Genomic DNA, 19,956 nt, shown 5'->3' on the forward strand with positions numbered 1-19,956 from the left:
CATCTCATGAAGCTTCAAAAGTCTCTCCAAGATGCATGAGAAATTTGCATTATAGAAATACACGCAAAAGATGGTTGTAAGAGGGCCACCCTTAAGATATATATAAAAAAAAAACGTACAAATACTTTTGATTTAATGTTTAGACGTTTTGTGGCTTGGGCAAGGGGTGAGACAGCTTAACTCTGAGTTGCTTTTTTGCAGCGAGTAAGACCACCCGCACCAATGCGTTGTTAAAGCTAATTTAGCAACCTCCATTATAACGCAAAAAAAAACCGGCCCAAGCGTTGCTATCTATGAACTGTTTGTTCTCTTTTTCATTTGAACATTGTGATAGGGGAAATGGATGTAATGTCGGCCTAAATGTCCCTAATTTGGGCCCATACATAAATTCAGAAATCGACTAAATATTCAACAGCGACCAAAACTATCCATTAGTACTGTCCCAATGACGCGTTCGTCTAGATAAAATTGATAAATAAAGACTGGACTCGGAAAAATAGAGACACACAAAAATGATCACCAAAAATTCATTTTAAATCGGATGCTTCTCAAATTTTCAGGGATTAAATAACTAAGCTATGTTTTGGCATAATTTATTTATTGAATTTCCTCTCTCAAGTTGAATGCTCGTTCATTTCTCTTAGTATTGCTCATGAGATCCTCCTTACACAATTTCTCCCAGTTTTTCTTCAAAGCTTCATCGGTTTTGAATGTTTTTTCGCTTTTCTTCAACTTCTTCTTCATTATCGCCCAAAACTTTTCGATCGGACGAAGTTCTGGTGTATTTGGCGGGTTCGCCTCCTTCGGGACCACATTAATGCCCTTCGCTTCGTATCAATCCATTACAGGCTTGGCGTAATGGCACAAAGCGAGATCCGGCCAGAACAGTGGGACCACGGTGAGAGCGGAGGAAGGGCAGCAAGCGTTTTTGCAAGCATTCCTCTCGATAAATCTGCCCGTTTATGTTGCCGGTTGTAACGAACGGCATGCTGTACCGTCCGCACTCGCAGATCGCCTGCCACAACAGGTACTTCTTCGCGAATTTGTCCATCTTTCTCTTCCGGAACTTTTCCGGAACCTCCATGCGGGACGTACCGACAAAAAACTCGAGGCCGGGGATTTGTTTGGTGTCCGCCTTGATGTATGTCTCGTCGTCCATGACGAGACAGCCTGGCTTGACCAGCCACTCACGGAACAGCTTCCGCGCACGCAATTTGGCCACCGTGTTTTGCTTGTCAGTCCAGTTTGGCGCCTTCCTGACCTTAAAAACACGTAGCCCAGCCCGCTTCATGGTCTGCTGGACGAACCACTTCGACGAATTGACCTTTTTGGCCACGTCTCGGGTGGAAAGGTTCGGGTTATTCTTAAAGTACTGCTTTATCTTCCGCGCCTTCTTTGGGTATTCCGTTTTCGGTTTTCGGCCGCTTCCAACGCGCCAGTCGATGGTCTTCGTCTCCTGGAACATCTTCACAACGCGGGACACGGTGGGATGGTGGATTCCAAGCCTTTTGCCGATCCATCTGTGCGACTGACCAGGATTATCGATCACCGCGCCCAAGATTTGCTGGCGTAACTCTTCTTGTTTCGAATTAGTAGATTTTTAGCGATGGGCCCAATCTTAGATCCAGCAAAGCATTCCTCTGGAAGACCACGTGAAATAAATGTGGAAAAGAGTATTTTTAAACCAACTTGTTGTTATGCTGCATGAATGAATTTGGATTTGAAACCAGTATGTGCACTAGAGTGATGCAAAATTTGAAATTTTCGCTCCAAAATACTTAAACAATTTCAAACCGGATCCTGACTAACCTCTCAAAATTTGAACCCATTTGGTGAGAAACTGAGATGGCACAAACCATTTGAAGTTTGTATAGAAATTACTATGGTAAAACCAAGATTTTTGTTCATGTCTATCTAATAATTCACCATATCGGTCTGCTTCAAAAGCTTCCAACTATACTTGTAGGAAATTTTCCCAGCTATAACTTTGCTGAAGACCACTTTTTGATTAAATCGAAAGTTATCAATGGTTCAATGCGCTGATGTCTTATGATCATGCTCAATCAACTGCTCAGCAGGCAACATTGGTGTTTCTGGGACGTTGAATAGGACACAAAAATCATGGCTACTATGTCACACTGCAAAATACAGTGTTGCCTACAGAGCAGCTGCTTGATAAAGTCATAAGTTTACTAATCTCTTAAATAATGTATAACTTTTTCCAGTCTCGTTTTACATAGAAACGATCTTCAGCAAAGTTGTAGCTGAGAAAATTTTATATAAGAATTACTATCAAACTTTTTCGCAGCTCAATATGGAAAATACTAGAAGGCAATCAACAGAAAGTTTAGATTTCCCATAGTCATTTACATGTAAACTTCAAATGGCTTGTGCGAAGTCTGTTTCTAACCAAATGAGTTGTAACTTTGGGAGGCTAATCAGCACTGGCGTGCACAGGGTGGAGCAAGGTGGGGCAATTTTCCCTCCTTTTATATATAAGATTGCACTGGTCTGGTCAATGAAGGCACAAGCTTTATTTAAATTAAGCTATATTGAAAACTACTGGAGGAAAATCTGCACCGTTCTGGTGAACGGATGGGCAAGCTTTTCGGAAAATGTTTGGTCTCAAATTTGCATCCTTTTGCTCAATAGAGGAACAAACTTTAATAATAATTTCTGGTGTAAAATTTGCACCATTCTGATGATTGGAGGGAAGCTGCTTTACTGAAAATTTATGCTGAAAATCTGAAAATAGGGGCAAGCTTTATTTGGTAGAAAACCTACAACATTCTGATGATAGGAGAAGCAAGCTATATTGAAAATGTCTGGTGGAAAATGGAAAAAGGATATCTGCACCAATCAGAAGATTGGAGAACAATTTTTATTGAACATTAACGGTGGAAAATTTACATCTGGTCAATTGAAATTTTCTGGTGAAAAATTTTCTGGGGCAAGTTGTATTGAAAATTTCTGGTGCAAGATTTGCAACAATCTGCTGCATGGAGGCGATAGCTGAATGGAAAATTCCTGATGTAAACATTGCACAGTTCTGGTGAATGGAGGGGCAAGCTTTATTGAACATTTCTGGTAGAAGCCTGGTGAATGGATAAACAACTTAAACTTGACTTCCGAGAAGAATCTCAAGAGTATTGAATTCTGAAGACAAGTTCCAAAAGAAATGATTTCTGGGGATGGTTCCAGGAATGAAAACTCTGCGAATAATTTAAAGATTCGAAAAGAATACCGAGAAAATCAAATTTTGAATGAAATTCCAAAGGGATGTTGGGGAAAATTTCAAGGAAATTCCGAGGATAATTTCAAGCTCATTTTGGGAAGAATTTCTGGAGAAAACAGAGGAAATTCTTCTGAAAATTTAGGGGAATTTCAGTTCGAAGGTGTTCTGAGAAAAAAAGTTCTAAAATATTCCGAGAAGAACCTCAATGATATTGATAACAGTTCCAAAATATTTCTGGAGAGAACTCAAAGAAAATTCTGCGGATAATTTCTAGTACATCCTGCAGATAAATCCAAGATAATTTCGAAAAAAAAATTCCGAGGAAAATCGCATTCAGTTCTAAGGTGCTCTGAAAAAAATCATAAAGAGCTCTAAATATAATTCCAGTGGACTTCTAAGAAGAATTTCAAAAGAGCTCTTAGGAGAGTTCTAAAAAAATCCGAGAATATCCTCAAGGATATTGAATTCTGAGGACAGTCCCAAAGAATTTCTGGGGAGTATTCCAAGAAAATTATGCGAATAATTTCTAGTGAATCCTGTTATAGTTCCAAGATAATTCCGAAAAGAATACCGAGAAAATTAAATTTTGAGTGAAATTCCAAAGGGATTTTGAGGAAAATTTCAAGGGAGTGCCGATAATTTCTAGCTCATTCCAGGAATCATTTCTGGATAATACTGGGGAAATTCTTCTGAAACTCTAAGGGAATTTCAGTTCTTAGGTGTTCTGAGTAAAAGTCAAGGAGAGTTCTAAAAATAATTCCAGAGGACTTCTGAGAAAAACTTCAAAAGAGCTCATAGAGTTCTAAAAAAAGCTTTTGGATCCCCTAATTGAAAACTGGGTATTAGTTTGCCATTGAACCTTGGTCGATTATTGTCTTACTAAAAATCGTCGAAGAATCTTCTCTGAAAATATCAATGAACAGCCTTGAGTGTGTTGGTTTATTTCCTTTTAATTCCGTTATAATTGCTTATCTTTTGACAGATACGCGTATTTCGTCTGCTACTTGCAGACTTCATCAGTACCAAGCACTCAATATCACTGATCAAGATTGGATTGATCGAGAGCAAAATACTGTTTGTTCACTGCTATGTGCACTGTTTGAACCTTGTACTTGTCGACGCAGTGTGCATCTCGGTGTGCATGCGAAAGGAGAATGCGATTCTTATTGGTCATTCATCTCGGTTTGTCGATGCTATCACTACCATCTGACGTGACTTCAGCTGAATTCAACCACCAAGGCAACAACATTGCAGCAAATGTATAATTTCGGATAAAGCCCTACTATCGCAACCATTTGACAAACCGATCATCATCGACATCGCCGATGGGATTAAATTGCCAATTTCCATTGGCTGTCTGAAAACAGTTTGCATTGAAAAAGATGAACCACTACCGGAGCAAAAAATAATTAAAATTAGCTAAATTGAACAGTAGGGAAAAAGTGGGAGGAGGACAGCACCATCTACGACGTACTTTGGAGTACTTCCCATCCCCAGATTAAATGCACCAAAGAAAAAAATGGCCCCTCCTTAACAAGATTCCTGTGCACGCTAGTGAATCAGGACCCGATTTGAAACCATTTAAGCACTGTGGACCGAAAATGTCAAATTTTGCATCAGTCTAATGTGCACTCTGGTGGCCATGGAACGGTCCTTCGAAAGATCCAGAACATCCGTATAGGGGGCCAATTCATAGGAAAATCCTAGAGCTCCGTATTTTTCTAAATCACTTATTTTGATGCTACATTAATGAATTTGGATCTGGGACCAGCATGCGAACTCTGCTGGCCACAATCCGGTCTTTTCGGAGGTCTGGACCATGCGTAAAAGTGATCAATTCATTAAAAAAAAGATTCAAGAGCTTCACGATTCACATATTCTGAAGCTACATGTATGAATTAGGATCTAGGAATAGGATATGCAATCAGGTAGCGGTGTGGTTCTCTGGAAGATTTCGAACATCCACAAAAGTAAACAATTCGCGTAGAAATCCTAGTTTTATTTGGACTTCCGTGAAGTTTTGAATCTTTCATGAAGTTCATTAATTTTTTTTATTGTACCGGAAATTTTAATCATATTTATAAAATGTCCCGAAGACCCCACATTGTTTCTGAAGCATCGCAAAATTCGTGAAATTCTTGAAATATCCCATAATTCTTTTGAATTCCTTGAAATATCCTACAATTTTCCTTAAATAAATGTAACTGATATGAAGATCTCTAATCATCTACGAAGTTCAAAGAACTTTCCAAAATATAATGACACTACCAAAAATTCATATACTTCTCTGAAGGTCTCTAGACGTTCTTGAAGATTTCTGGACATTTTAAAAGATCTCGCGATTTTCTTGAACATAATCTGATTGTCACTGAAGCTCCTGCATTTTTTTTTGCAGTTCTTTAAACTGCATTGAAAACCATGGAACTCCCTTAAAATGATCTCACCTTTTCCTGATGCTCATGTACTATCTCTTATGTTTCTGAAATTTAAATAAAGGTCTTGGTACTTTGATGAAGTTTCGGAAATTTCCTGAGTATCTTGGAACTTCTGAAACATTCTTCGATTTTCTTGAAATTAGTTGACCTGTTCTTATTTTCATCTGATCAGTCCTTCTGCTCTCGAAGCATTCCAGACGTATTCTCAATTCTATTGAAGATCTTGGTATTACCATAGAGGTAACTCTAAGACTAGAAGGTCCCGAAGAAACGTGCTCAACTGTTTGGCTCAGCTCTGGTACTCTCTTCGGTCCCAAGCTAATCGATGCACCCCTCGAAACATAGGAAAATCCATGAACCCCTCATTTTATCTGTCAAACTTTCATAGCGAATCAAAACAAACATAGTGTAGTACTAGAATTTCGACTAGAATGGGGTACGTTAATTGATTTGCTTTGGACCAGTAGGCTAGTCAAGTAGAGAGTCAATTTAAAATCGTTAGTTTCCTCCGGTTGGTATTACCCTGAACTAAATAAAACTGTCAAAAAAATTCTCGAAGTTTTTCTGAAGTTTATGGAATTGACCGGAATTTATCGGACCTTACCCATACAAATCTTCGATCTTTCCTGAAAGTTTGGAATTTTTTGAATTTCACGAAGTTATGAAGTTATTGGAAGTGCCGTTAATATCTGTGATATTCCCTAAAGCTCTCTAGTCTAACTTCTTCGACGTAATTGGAAGTTTTTTAAAATGTCAATATTCCTCAAGTTATCTCCACATCTATGAAATTATTTTGACTTCTTTGAAGTTCTCTAGATATTCCTGAATTTCTCAAATTTTCTCAAAAGTTCATGAAGTTTCCCGAAGCTTTTGGAACCACTTTAAAAATCCTGAAGTTTGCCCGAAGTTCACAAAAATTTCCAGAAATTTTGCGGAACTTTCCTTTTGTTCCCGCAGTTTGCCTACACGGAAACAAATCCGATTCCATTTTCATGAATAAAAAATCATGAAATGAAAAAACTAGCCATCCCATGAAATCGTAACAATGATTCATGATTTCGGGATGGAAATTCATGATTTCATAATGCAGAGGAATCAAGACCGCTAAAAGCGTTACACGTACTTGGCAAACCGTGTTCATAAACCGAACTACATAGGCATCTCTTATTCGCCTTTTGCCTTCCATCTAATACAAGTATTGATAGTCTAGTGGTCAAAGTGTAGGTTTAGTGATCTCAAGGTTGTTGGTTCGTATCCAGTTTTTGTTGCATTATTTTATTCTTTTTACATTTTTTTGGTTAAAAGTTAAACCCATGAATTTAGCTCATGATTACGCAAAAGTTGCTCATGATATCATGAATATTATTCATGGTGTATTTTCATAACATGAAAATACGCTGTGTTCATGAAATCATGAGTCATTTATCTCATTTCGGAGATCGTATTTTTTTCCCGTGTATGAAACTACCTGAAATTCCCAGTACTTCTTTTCATTCCACAGATTCAGATTCCTGAAGATCTCTTTTGTGGCCTGAAGTTTACAGAACTTCCCTTATGTTTTCCTGATGATTTTCCTGAAATTTTTCAGAAATTAATGGAACGTGGATCTTCTGTGTAGCTTTCTTAATGTTTTTAAGATCATCCCTAGAAGCTTTTTTATAATCCTTAAATTTTCGGAACTTTTTGATGGTTTCCTCTATTTTACTGGAATAAATGGAACTGCCATAAAGTTCTCGAAACGAACCTAAAGTTTAAGGAACGTCCCTCAAGTTCTCACAGTTTTCCTGATATTCACGGAACTGCCCTAACATTTTCAGAACTTACCAGAACTTCACGTAATTTACTCATATGTCTTTAAGCTTACATTTTCCTGAATTTAATGGAACTGCCCTAAAGCTCTTGATCTTCGCTGAAGTACATTTTCTTGAAATCCATTAGATTGACCTAAAACGTAAATTAAACTTTTTTTATCCATACGGCCCAAGAGAACGTATCAACCAAACAAACAGTGTTTCAAGACTGCCAGATTTATAACTCTTATTTTTTTTATAATAGTCCAAGCGTAGACACACATTTGTTACCGTTTGAAATACAGAGTTTAATACTCGGGTGGGATGACCACCCGTCCACCCGACCGTTTTCCACCCCCAAATTGGCGTATCACAATGAATGGAACTCATCGATGGTATTATCTTTTACAGGTCTTTCTGGTCAGCCAGCAGCAATGGCAGCAATAGCCGGAATTTAATGCGGCCATCAAAGCTGGATTTACGCATCCCCATTTCGGGACGACCAACAGGCAACGACACAAATACAGAGAGCAATCAATGACGGTTTCAAACTGTAGATGGATTTTTATCGTTGATTATATGAGCTTTGTGTCAGCTCAATTCTGCAGTCCTATAGGTAGGTATATCAGTGAGTAAGGGATTCCACTTCAGTGCTGGAACGATGATCGGCAATGCTCTCGCCGGGTAACAATCAAAACGATAATTGGAATCAGGATTATTTCGCTCGTTGTAAAATTTTAAATCCCATTGGATTGTTCGTAATTTCGGAAGGATATGTTCGCGAAACAAATCTGATTTCGCAAATGGTAAAATATATATTATAAATGTATGACACGTTGCTATCGAATAGCACTGGAGTGATGGGTTCCATGGTTTCTGATTCTTATTCTGCAGAATAATTTTTGTCTGACACCATCTATCAGAGATATGGAATGAAATACAATCTCCTTTTTGCAAGGACACTGTGTTTGATGGATTTAAATATTCCATTCGTAGATCTACACTCAAAATAATTGTCATTTCAAAGTTACGTGAAAAATCACGTAGATTTAAAAAAGTATTGTTTGTTGTGAGGCTACAAGTAGAATTTAGTTGTTAGCATCTGATTTTTATCTGAAACACATTTCACATCCATCTTATTAACCGATAACATTTACGTGAAAATCACGTACGTTGAGAATATCATCCTGCCGATACTGACAGTTCTATTTTCACGTACTTTCTACGTGTTTCACACGTATGAAAAAATAATCAACATAGCCACCGTACAAAACGCACTGCAAGAGCTATTAAGTGATTTAGAGATCTCCGGTCATTTGTTGCAGATTTTGGATGGTACATTACTTCTTCCGTGTCAAAAATAGTTTTAATACAGATAATTCTAAACCACTGTGAAATAGTCAATAAGTATTCATTGTCATTATAATAATAAACATGGGACAAATTAACGGCTTTTTTAATCCTGATTCTGCTCAGTTCAATAATTGCGTAACATTCATATATCATTTAATGCTTGAATTAATTGCTATATAAAAATCAATTCAATTATAACAACATTTACTTTACTTTAAATCACTGCAATTCTTATAAAGAAAACAAAATTCATCAAAAATGTTATTACTTTTGATTAGATTTTAACATAAATTGTATCATAATTACATTGAAAATTTACTGAAAGATTTCGTAGATAATACTAAACAATAACGTAATATTTACGTGAAACTCCAGTGGAAAGGGTGGGAATGGATACATTCTTCGCTACATGAAAATCACGTAAGTGTTACGTGAAAAGTGCGATGGAAAAAATCCACATATGTTTTCATGTAGCTTTGACGTGACAATTATTTTGAGTGTACGTAATTGTGTCTGATCTCATCTCGGTATGGGAACCAATGGTATGAGAAGAATGGTATGCAGATTTTTCCTATATGGAAGACCATGCGTACTCATTTATGACGTCGTTTTCCAGGAAATGCATGGTAGTTCAAATCACCTTAAATTTATAATCTAACTCCCACTCAAAGATGTTAGATATTCAGACATTTTGCAAAACTATCCGGCATCCCCATTGTATAAGTTATTATAGTTATTAAAAGTTATAGTTTTCATAGATGATGTATTAGTATCCGCCACAACGAAAGAGGAGCATGGCGTAAGGGTGAAAGCTGTGCTGGATAGGTTGAAGCAACACGGACTGCCGGTGAATTTAAAAACATGCCAGATTAGAAAGAAATCGGTTAACTTCATGGACCATATATTGTCGCAAAAAGGAATAATACCAATGAATGACAAAGTCGACGCTATACAACGCTTCAGGAAACCGGGGAGCCCCAGAGAACTACGCAGCTCCATGGGACTGGTGAATTACGTGGGTAAGTTTATTACCAACCTCTCTTCACGATTTACACTCTGATCGCGCACGGACAGAACTTTTCCTACGTTGTGTTTACGGATGTATGAATAAAATACACAGTTTGCTTGACCGTCCTGCCATGGCGGAGGTATTCGAGATACTACTCTATTTATTGATAGTGTATAGGGATACAATACAACACACAGCAGAGGACGTTTGCACAAACATACTCCCCCCCAAAACCAACGGTTTTATACTGTACACATGATATTTAAAAAAAAACTTTAATTATTATAAAACATTTGGCAATGCATCGTTGGGGGCAATAAATCAACAATATTGCCACAGCGTAAGCAAACTGGGTGAAACGGCTTCTGTTGTGATCTTTCTTTTGCTGGTTCGATGTATTGTTCGTCCGTACAATAAACTGATGACACTATACCCAAGTAACCAAAAGTTCCGCATTCAACACTTCCAAGTTCCATAAAGTTCAAATAAAGTTCCGACAGAACATTCAAGTTCCATAAAGTTCAAATAAAGTTCCGTCAGAACTTTCAAGTTCCATAAAGTTCAAATAAAGTTCCGTCAGAACTTTCAAGTTCCATTAAGTTCAAATAAAGTTCCGACAGAACTTTCAAGTTCCATAAAGTTCAAATAAAGTTCCGACAGAACTTTCAAGTTCCATAAAGTTCAAATAAAGTTCCAACAGAACATTCAAGCCACATGAAGCAATCCGCACAAATCTTTTTTTGTAACAAAATTTAATGTACGTAAATATGAAATAATCAGTGGCCCGAATAAATCATAATTCTTGTATTTATGCAACATTATATCCAAAAAAAAAAGTAATTTCCTGGATTCGAACCCGTGTATTCGGCATGTGATCTACGATTGCTAACCACTGCGCCACAAGTGTGATGGAATACCATGCGGGCAAACACCAATTTAAATTCATCAAGGTGTTGTGTTTCGTATTCAAGTCAGTCAGCTGGCTCAGAAAACTCCAACAATAGGCGGGACAAGAGCTCACTTTAATATATTTCAGATGACGTAGTGGTTCGTGCTGAGACTCTCACGCAGAAGGACTGGGTTTAATTCTTCCAACAGATCCATTACAACTACTAATGCTGATAAATCAATACACATTAATACCTGCCTTTAGAAATAACGTTCATAAAACTGCGAACAAAATATAGAATTGGTGTAGAGGACAAAAACCTTTTTTAATTTATTTTCTAAAAGTTCCGTTCAAGTTCCGCCAGAGGCTGCTTAGAATGCTCTTCAATTATGGTACCGGAACTTTCAAGTTCTTATAACGACTTAAAAATGAGGCTGCTTAGAATTCTATAGACCACCTTCAACCAAGGTGCTTAAGCCATAAATAGCCTTTTATCAGAACTTTTGGTTACTTGGGTAGTGATCACATATAACTGCTCAAGAATCTGGAAAACGCACTCGCCGTTGAAATGAGCATGTTTCTCGGCCAAGAATGCTGTGGTTCACGATGAGCCAAGAGCGAACATGCTCTGCTAGATGGCTACCTTGGTGGCCACACCATCGTAGCTGGGAGGGAAGCAGAATCCTCAGAGTTGATGCTGATGTACTAAGAAGTGTTTCTCCGGAATTGCAACGGAAAGAACAATCACATCGAAATTCGATAAACCGTTGCCCGCGGGTATCGAACGGCTGGTCTCGGCACCATTATGATCGCGCACGGACAGAACTTTTCCTACGTTGTGTTTACGGATGTATGAATAAAATACACAGTTTGCTTGACCGTCCTGCCATGGCGGAGGTATTCGAGATACTACTCTATTTATTGATACAATACAACACACAGCAGAGGACGTTTGCACAAACACACTCCTTTGCGAAAAATAGTGCACAAAGAAGCTAAGTTCCGATGGACAGACGAAGAAAAACGCTCTTTTGAAGATGTAAAGAAAGCGATATCATATTCTCAGCATTTGGCGTACTACAGTGTACATAATCCAACTTCGCTTGTTCCGGATGCCAGCGAACACGGCTTGGGAGTAGTGTCATCAAAAGTTTGTCGAAAATGAAAAAAAAGGATTCTACGTTGGATAAGGAGGCTTAGGATGTGTTGTGGGCTACATAACACTTCCAGATGTACTTGAATGGACTCGAATTCGCCATCTTGATCGATGAAAAGCCGTTGATTGGTATCTTTAACGAAACATCATAGCGGCGCCGGTGGTGTAGCGGTAAGCGTGATTGCCTCTCACCCCAGCAGGCCTGGATTCAATCCCAGTCGTCGCCGCCGGGATGTTTTGAGGCATACTCTGATCACGCGTTGCTTCGTCCCCGGTTGGTCGTCGGTTGGTCCTCGGTTCATGAGTTTGATGGGTCGATAGGTGGTAGGGCTCAGGTGCTCAGCACAGAAAACAAGATCGACGGAAAACAAATCAAGGATAAAAAAAAAATGAAACATCATCGCCCAACAAACGACAAGAAGGATGGGTACTGCGTATGCAAGAATATCGTTACCGCATTAAGCACGTACCCGGAGAAATTGTCACTTCTGTGGGAGCAGAGCTCTCTATCACGGCAATACCCCAAGTCCCTGGTCTAGAGTCACGGGGACCAACGGGGTGCGCTTTCCACCAGCCTCTTTTATTGGCTTAGCTCACGACTCTTCCCCAGGACAACTCTTGACAAAGGGTGGGATGGTGAGGCTGATCAGGGCGCAAACAACTCTCTATTCGATCTTCTGTTAAGCACTTTATATTTAGGTTTTTAGGTTACTTGTGTGTAACGAACAAGCCGGCTTGCTGGATCGTGCATCGCTGGGCGGATAACCCGACGGATGACCTGCTGCTGGTTTCTTAAGGGGATGGAATGACCGCACCGAACCTCGTAATGGTCACTGGATATCACCAGCTGCCGTTTTACAATTACATAATCGTGATTTCGTGTCTCCCGACGCTCGCTTGGAGGGTTGATCGCTTCAACAGCCTAGACAGCGTTCGGTCGATCGCCACCCGAGCAAAGTTAGAGATCAAATTGAAATCAGAATTTGCTGTTATGATGTAACTTATTTTGAATACTCCATTTGATCTCATTTTGGTTGACTTAACGGTTAACACAGCAAAAATGAGAGCAAAATTTTACACTGTTGAATCAAACGGAAAACTAATTCTGCTTTCAATGAAATCAATTTGATTACTGATTTTGCATTCATAATGTTTGACTGAATACGGGCCTGTCGTTAATGGTTAGCATCCATGCTTCTCACGCTGAAAGATTTGAGCTCAAATATCACCTCGGGCTAGTCACGAATGACCTAAAATACGTTAAACAAATCAAATAAACAATAATGGTTAGTTCAACGACAGATGAACTTAAATCAAATTTTAAACAAGAAATTAACAGCAGAACTTCAAGTTAAGTTGCTTTGATTTAAAAAGTCTTGACTGCATAATGAAAGCACAATAAGATATTAGACTTCTGTCGCGACAATTGAAATCAAAATGAGCTTTCATTATGATAGGAACTGCAAACTTTAATATCAATTTGCTTTCATTTTGTTAATCGACTTTGCTCGGGCAGTGATCGCAAAGAACCGCTCCGACGGTCTAGAAAGCGTTCGGTGGCTCGACGCTGAACAGCGGATACTTAAACTAAGGACAATGAGTCCTTGGGTGTAAAACAATGGGAGGTACGTAAATAGTTCAACTGGATAGTCACTTCGACTTGACATATCTTTACACTTTGACTCTTATCTTCAAACTATGCCCCAAACCTCCTTCGAGAAGAGTTGAAGTGGAAAAGAGCTTGCCCATTCGATTTGACCCAGTAGTAACCTCGATTTTCTCCTATTTGACCATACTCCCTGTTTCCACCCGTCATACTTTCCATTTATTTCTCTTCAATGAACCGATCATGTTTGTGGTGTCTGTATGGGAAGTGTACCTTATGTTTAACAAATTGTGTTCTGATAATTTTAATTTGAACGTTTTATTGGAGTGGTATTTTATCTATTCTGACAATCTTTTACAAATTTTAATCTGTTTTTACTAAGTTAGGTTTTTTTATAATTATAATTTTAGAACAAAGAACATGAGATAAATAAATAGTAACTTTCTGTATAACAGTTAAATAAATAGAAAAACTATAGTCAATAAGTTCAATAACGTATTGATAGCCACAGTCTGCCTTGCTTATTCATAATGAACAGCAGTATGAATTGCCGATACCTACACTCACTATCATCGCTTAGTGCTGGTGATATAGGGTAAACTACCCAAACGGTAACAAATTCCACATTGCTGATCCGTTGTCTAGGATGGCAGAAGCGCTCGCAGAGAACACTTTTGGCAAAGGGTCAGAGGAATTTCATTGCTCAATCGTCGAAGTAAGTAGACCGGCAGCAGCAGAGCGTAAAATTATTGACTGCTTAGGCTGAGTGTGACACTGCACTATTCAATCCATTGCTCTGTCCAGACCGCTGGTACCTACTTCTTCTTCTTCTTCTTCTTCTTCTTCTTCTTCTTCTTCTTCTTCTTCTTCTTCTTCTTCTTCTCCTTTATTATTTATTTCGGTCTCTGATCCGCAATCTAGTGTGCCAATCACCGACGGACATCGATTGCCATCCATTGACGGCAACCGAATGTGCAGGAAGGCAGCTTCCACATCTGTGTAGGATATCGCACCCATTCACAACACACATGGGCCGGGACCAACGGCTTTACTTCCCTTCCGAAGGAAGACGTGACCAGAGATGTTTATGCCTCAGAAAAATCCCACCGACCTCGGCTGGGATTGAACCCAGACCCATTGGGGTTTTAGAAAGCAGTCACGCTTACCACTCCACCACCGGCGCCGGGACCGTTTGTAGCAAACGGTAAAGGACGAGGCAATGAAAGAGCCAACAAAAACATTCAGTCACTCACGAACAGACTGAGTGCTCGGTTGTCAGTGACTCGTTTACCTCTCAATCATTCAGACTCTCACAAGGCAGCGAATGATGAGGCAGATGGCAGTTCATATTCATATGAAAATGACTCATTGAACCTGACTGTTTTGCGCACTGGGCAGCAGTAAATATGACTGATATAATCCGTGGTTCCGAGGAGGTTCCCGAAATACAGGGTGTTAGGAAGGCTTTTCAAAATGATAAAGAAATAGGCCCCATTCAAGTTGGTTGGTTGTTGGTTGAGTTGGTTTTTGCCAAGGAAGTGATCTTTAGGAAGGATCGTATCGTTGTCCCTTAGAAGCTTAGAGAAACGGTAATTTTGGTCATGGGTTGAAACTGTTGACGTTTTTAACTACACTCGCTTCGTTGTCGTGCGCGACACTCTTTTTGTATTCATACTCTCATGCTCTACCGTTGTCCCTCCTACTCAACGCAAACAGTAGAACAACATTCGAGCAAAAAGAAATTTATCAAATAACTATCATATGACATGTGTGATTTCGTTCTAATTCCTCAATTTGGTGTAAATTAAACCATTTCTTCGGCGACAGTGTCGTATGACATTTTTGTTTGGTACTGTAATTTGATAGCTTGTTTGGCAAGTGTCGGAAGCAAAGGCAGTCGATTATCACAGAAAATGTGTCGACTACGGTGACCGCTTACAAGACTGATTGTGGTAATTAACATTGGGCATCCTGGTCGAGAGAAAATGAAGCGAAGGCCCCGTGCAGCTGTTTGGTGGCCTGGTATCGACGCAGATGTGGAGAAATGTTGTAAGCAGTGCACTGAATGTCAATTGGTTGCATCGTTCGTTAGGCCTGAACCACTTCACACCAAGGAACTTCCGACGTCTTCGTGGGTCCGTCTGGCAGGAGATTTTCTTGGGCCATTACCGAATGGGTACTACCTGTTTGTTCACGCTGACCTATATAGTCGAACCAATGACTCGTACCACTTCGACTGTCGTGATACAGATTTTGAAGGGAATTTTCACCAGGATGGGTCCATTCGCGCTGACATTAGATAATGGAAGAATTTTTCTAGTCAAGAGTTAAACGATTACTGTGTTGACTACGGAATTAAGTTAACCCATACGACCCCATACTGGCCAAGCACGAACGGCGAAGTTGAGCGGCAAAACCACTCCATCCTTAAGGTACTCAAAATAAGCAAGCAACGAGGAACAGATTGGAAGAAAGCCTTGCAAGATTACTTAGGTATACATGTATTATTTGACTCCTCAATCCGTGACAAATGTAGCAGCCGCGCAGCTGATGGAGGTCGGAGATTCCGAGATCTGATCCCTCATTTCCGTGCCGATATAGTTGATGATGAAGAAATGCGAAACCGAGATCGCACTGCAAAATTCAACGCAAAGGAAAACAGAGACAGGATAGTCGGTGCTAAGGAAACACAAGTGCGCAGGAGACGAAGTGTTGATGAAGAACATGGTTTCACAGAACAAGTTGGAGACAGCTTTCCTGCCGACGTCAGCTCGGGTAATTGATCGTCGAGAGAATAGTCTTCGAATGGAAACACCCGAAGGACAAATCTACAAGCGTAACACTTCTCATGTCAAGCATTTCAGGTAGCCCTCGAACCAAAGTGATCTGCAAGTCGAGGACACCCAGGAAACCCGATGAAGCCAGACAAAGACCTCGACGAGACAGGGTTCGACCTAAACGTTTTGAAGAATACACGATGGACGTTTGACAAGTGTTATTTACAAATCCAGAGAACTTCGAGATTAGGGCGTAATTTCTTTTGTAAACAAACACTTCATTTAACGATTTCTCGCGAATTAAAGTTCAATCTAAAAAACTAACAACACAACCAGGTAGATGAATGGTTCCTCTATCTTTTGGTATAGTTTGTTTACGAGCAGGGTTGCTTCCACTCACTTGCTATAAAAAAAATGATTTTCTGAATTTTGAAATCATTCGATGTTATAATGATATTTTGTACTTGTTAGATACAAGAAGCGGATGAAAGGCAAGTGTTCGACTCATAAAACCTGTCAATTTCGCTACCAGAGTGTAACAATAAGCGATTATATGATTCGTGAGCGTTCACTCATAGTGAGCGCTCGCGAGTCGTAAGATCGCTGATTGTGACTATATGAAAGCGAATTTGACAGCTTTTATGTGTCAAACACTTGCCTTTCAGTCTCTTCTTGTGTCTAACAAGTACAAAATATGATTATAACATCTAATGATTTCAAAATTCAGAAAATCATGTTTTTATAGCAAGTGAGTGGAAGCAAGCCTGGTCACGAGAGTGTTCTTTTATCCCAAATCTCAAATTTCTCCGGATATATCAATCTTTATATGTATGTATCATTTTGTCGAAAGAAAGCAAGATATGTTGTGATTTTCCATCTATCTGCGAACACTGTAGTGAAGTAGAAAGTAGTAAAAATGTATGGTCGCGCTTATGTTAAATTCTCATTTGGTGACGGTCGAAGTGCGCTGCAACTACGCCCATAAGGATTATACACAGGTGTGTAGCGTAGTTACTATTTTATGGCAGCGGTAATTTTTTGCTCGATTTAGCGTGACATAACTAATGCATGGGCCCTTAAAACGCGTTTAGTTATTAAATCCATGGGGCGGTAGGTAGGTAAGGCGCAGTGAATTTGCCGTCTCTTTCATTCTCCCGCTTTTCAAATGATTATACGAGTGTGACTCCGTATTCCATTTAAACAACCGAATAACGAAAGAGACAACAAATTCACTGGTCCTAACCAGAGACGTTGATAGAGACGCGCAATGAAAATTTCTGTCGAAACCACAGCACGGTTTTTGAGGGATCGTTTGACAATGTCACTGGCAACCATGTTTCTTCGAGTGGCTTCAAATGACTTTCATACAGTGCCGCAATGCTGTTGAGAAAATTTCAACGTTCGACCGGAACTGAATAAAAAAGAAGTGCGCGGCAACATTTTGCACAAATAAAGCGAAGGCGAGAGATGACAGTCGCTCCATGACAGTATAATTTTTGTCATAAATTACTGTTTTGCTTGCAGCGCAATCATTTTTATTACCACAAAACTAAATAAAACGTTCCAATTCGATTTTTTTTATCACTATTTAATGTTGTATTTGATTGAACCAACAATAAATAAATAAATCAAGCGTAACTATTCAAATCGTCGTATCTGATTTTGTAAACAATCACTTCAATCGACGATTTGAGGCAACTGCTAGCTCACTCACAGAAACTAACAACATCAGCTAGTAGGGAAAAGATGGTGTTTGTTTGCGTGGGTGAGTTAGCAGTTTAGACACATCGTTTATTGAAGTGATTATTTACAAAAGCAGACACGTCGATTTGAATAGTTACGCTTGAAATAACAGATATCAAATATTTCGTGAAAATTATTAAACACCTTTATCATCATTGAGAACAATACCCCTTCTGGTGAATTGAGCGAACAGTAATGTTTATTTACTTTGCTCGTTTGGTTCAGCGTTTGACGGTTCGTTTGGTTCTTCTTGCTTCAGTGTATGCGTGTCTCTATTTAACGTCTCTGCTCCTAACCTGTTTACGCTCATTGATTTTCCATATGTGAATTTGGTTCCAAACATCAACAAACCATCGTTTCTTGTTGTCGTTTGGAACTAGTTATGCGAGGTAGGCGACGATTGTTCGTATTTGACAGTCAACGCCCCCCCTTGACTAAATCAATTGCTTTGTCTTAATTTAGGCTCTGAACCATTTGGTGGATTATTTTAACTTTTGGTTAAAATTTGACAGATGGAAAGTTATCGATGAACCCTGCTATCTGAGTATGGTTATTTCTGACAGACAAGAAGTTAAATTTTGACAACCGTGGGTCGAAAACCGGTCGATCGACAGCACGGGGATTTTCGAACATAGAAAATAACTTTCGAAATGTCACTTTTAACCACAAGTTAATTTTAACTCGGCAAATGGTTCACAGCCTTAGGCTCTGAACCATTTGGTGGATTATTTTAACTTTTGGTTAAAATTTGACAGATGGAAAGTTATCGATTGACCCTGCTATCCGAGCTTGGTTACTTCTGACAGACAAGAAGTTAAATTTTGACAACTTTGGCTGAGTTCTTCTCGAAAACCGGTCGATCGACAGCACAGGGATTTTCGAACATAGAAAATAACTTTCGAAATGTCACTTTTAACCACGAGTTAAATTTAACTCGGCAAATGGTTCACAGCCTTAGATGGGGAAAATGTTGGCTTCGGCAATACCTTAACCTATGATCGTCAGGGAGGTAAACAAAGTCCTAGAGCACTCAGGCCTATAGATGCTCTGAATCATAATGTATCCACATGCCAAAATTGAGTTCTCAAGGACGTTTTTTTACCCCCTGACGATAATAGGTTAAGGTATTGCCGAAGACAACATTTCCCCTGGATAAAATCAATTATAATAGACAAAAAATAGCAAAACAAAAACACGTCACATTCGCAGCACGGCCTGCTTCGGTCCTCTGAATACATATTCCAATTCACTTGTCGATATTTAAGTTTTAATCAGTTAATTATCTATGAAACCACCATCTTGGACTCCCTGCCCGATGAAAGGGACAAAACCGCTACAACTGACAATATTCATGTCTCACGACGCCTGTGTGGAGTAAGGATGAACCCAAAGATACCTACCAGTGAAAGAGTTCTCATCACGAATATTATCAGACAGAAAAGTTAATCGCATTCTCATAAATCCGCAGAAATACAGTGAGTCCCCCATGAGTCTTGCTATATTACATTTACTGTTAGCATTCAAGATTAATGGAATTGCCAAACTCTCGTTTTATATTTATAATAAACAGAACAATATTATTCACCGGAAAGTTCGTGCTTCTATCAAATCCCATTCCACACTTACCATTGACATGTACGGTGGCATTGACGGACACGTTTCCGATCGCATTTCCGGCGTAGCAGCTGTACACTCCGCCGTCATCCAGCGAGGCTGCCGGCAAAATCAGTGACCCATTTCCGAAGAGCTTGATGCGGCCGTTCTGAATGTTTTGATTATTAAATTTCCACAGAATGCTCGGCGTGGGCGCCCCTGAGGGATAAGAAACGGGATAAAAATAGAGAAACGACGGAAAATTACTACCAATTCAGAATGAAGCTGCAATAACTTCGCCGGGGTTGATTTCCCCCGACTGACGATTGTCCGTTGCAAGGAGCGAATTTCCGCCAGACCATAGTCAACC

The 19,956-nt window shown here is 39.4% G+C and overlaps 1 protein-coding gene across 1 annotated transcript in view; it reads right to left on the reverse strand.

Annotated features, from left to right (window-relative positions):
- Pxn (Peroxidasin) overlaps nucleotides 1-19,956 on the reverse strand; it is a 249,966-nt gene that overhangs the window by 176,480 nt on the left and 53,530 nt on the right. Inside the window, exon 6 of the mRNA XM_065236340.1 lies at nucleotides 19,620-19,805. Within this exon, the coding sequence (XP_065092412.1) occupies nucleotides 19,620-19,805 (186 nt within the window). The remainder of the gene's footprint in view (nucleotides 1-19,619; nucleotides 19,806-19,956) is intronic.

Source organism: Ochlerotatus camptorhynchus, unplaced genomic scaffold (assembly GCF_037179485.1).
Source record: "Ochlerotatus camptorhynchus isolate MF236.1 unplaced genomic scaffold, CSIRO-AGI_Acam_v1.1 ptg000549l, whole genome shotgun sequence".
Classification (NCBI taxonomy): domain Eukaryota; kingdom Metazoa; phylum Arthropoda; class Insecta; order Diptera; family Culicidae; genus Ochlerotatus; species Ochlerotatus camptorhynchus.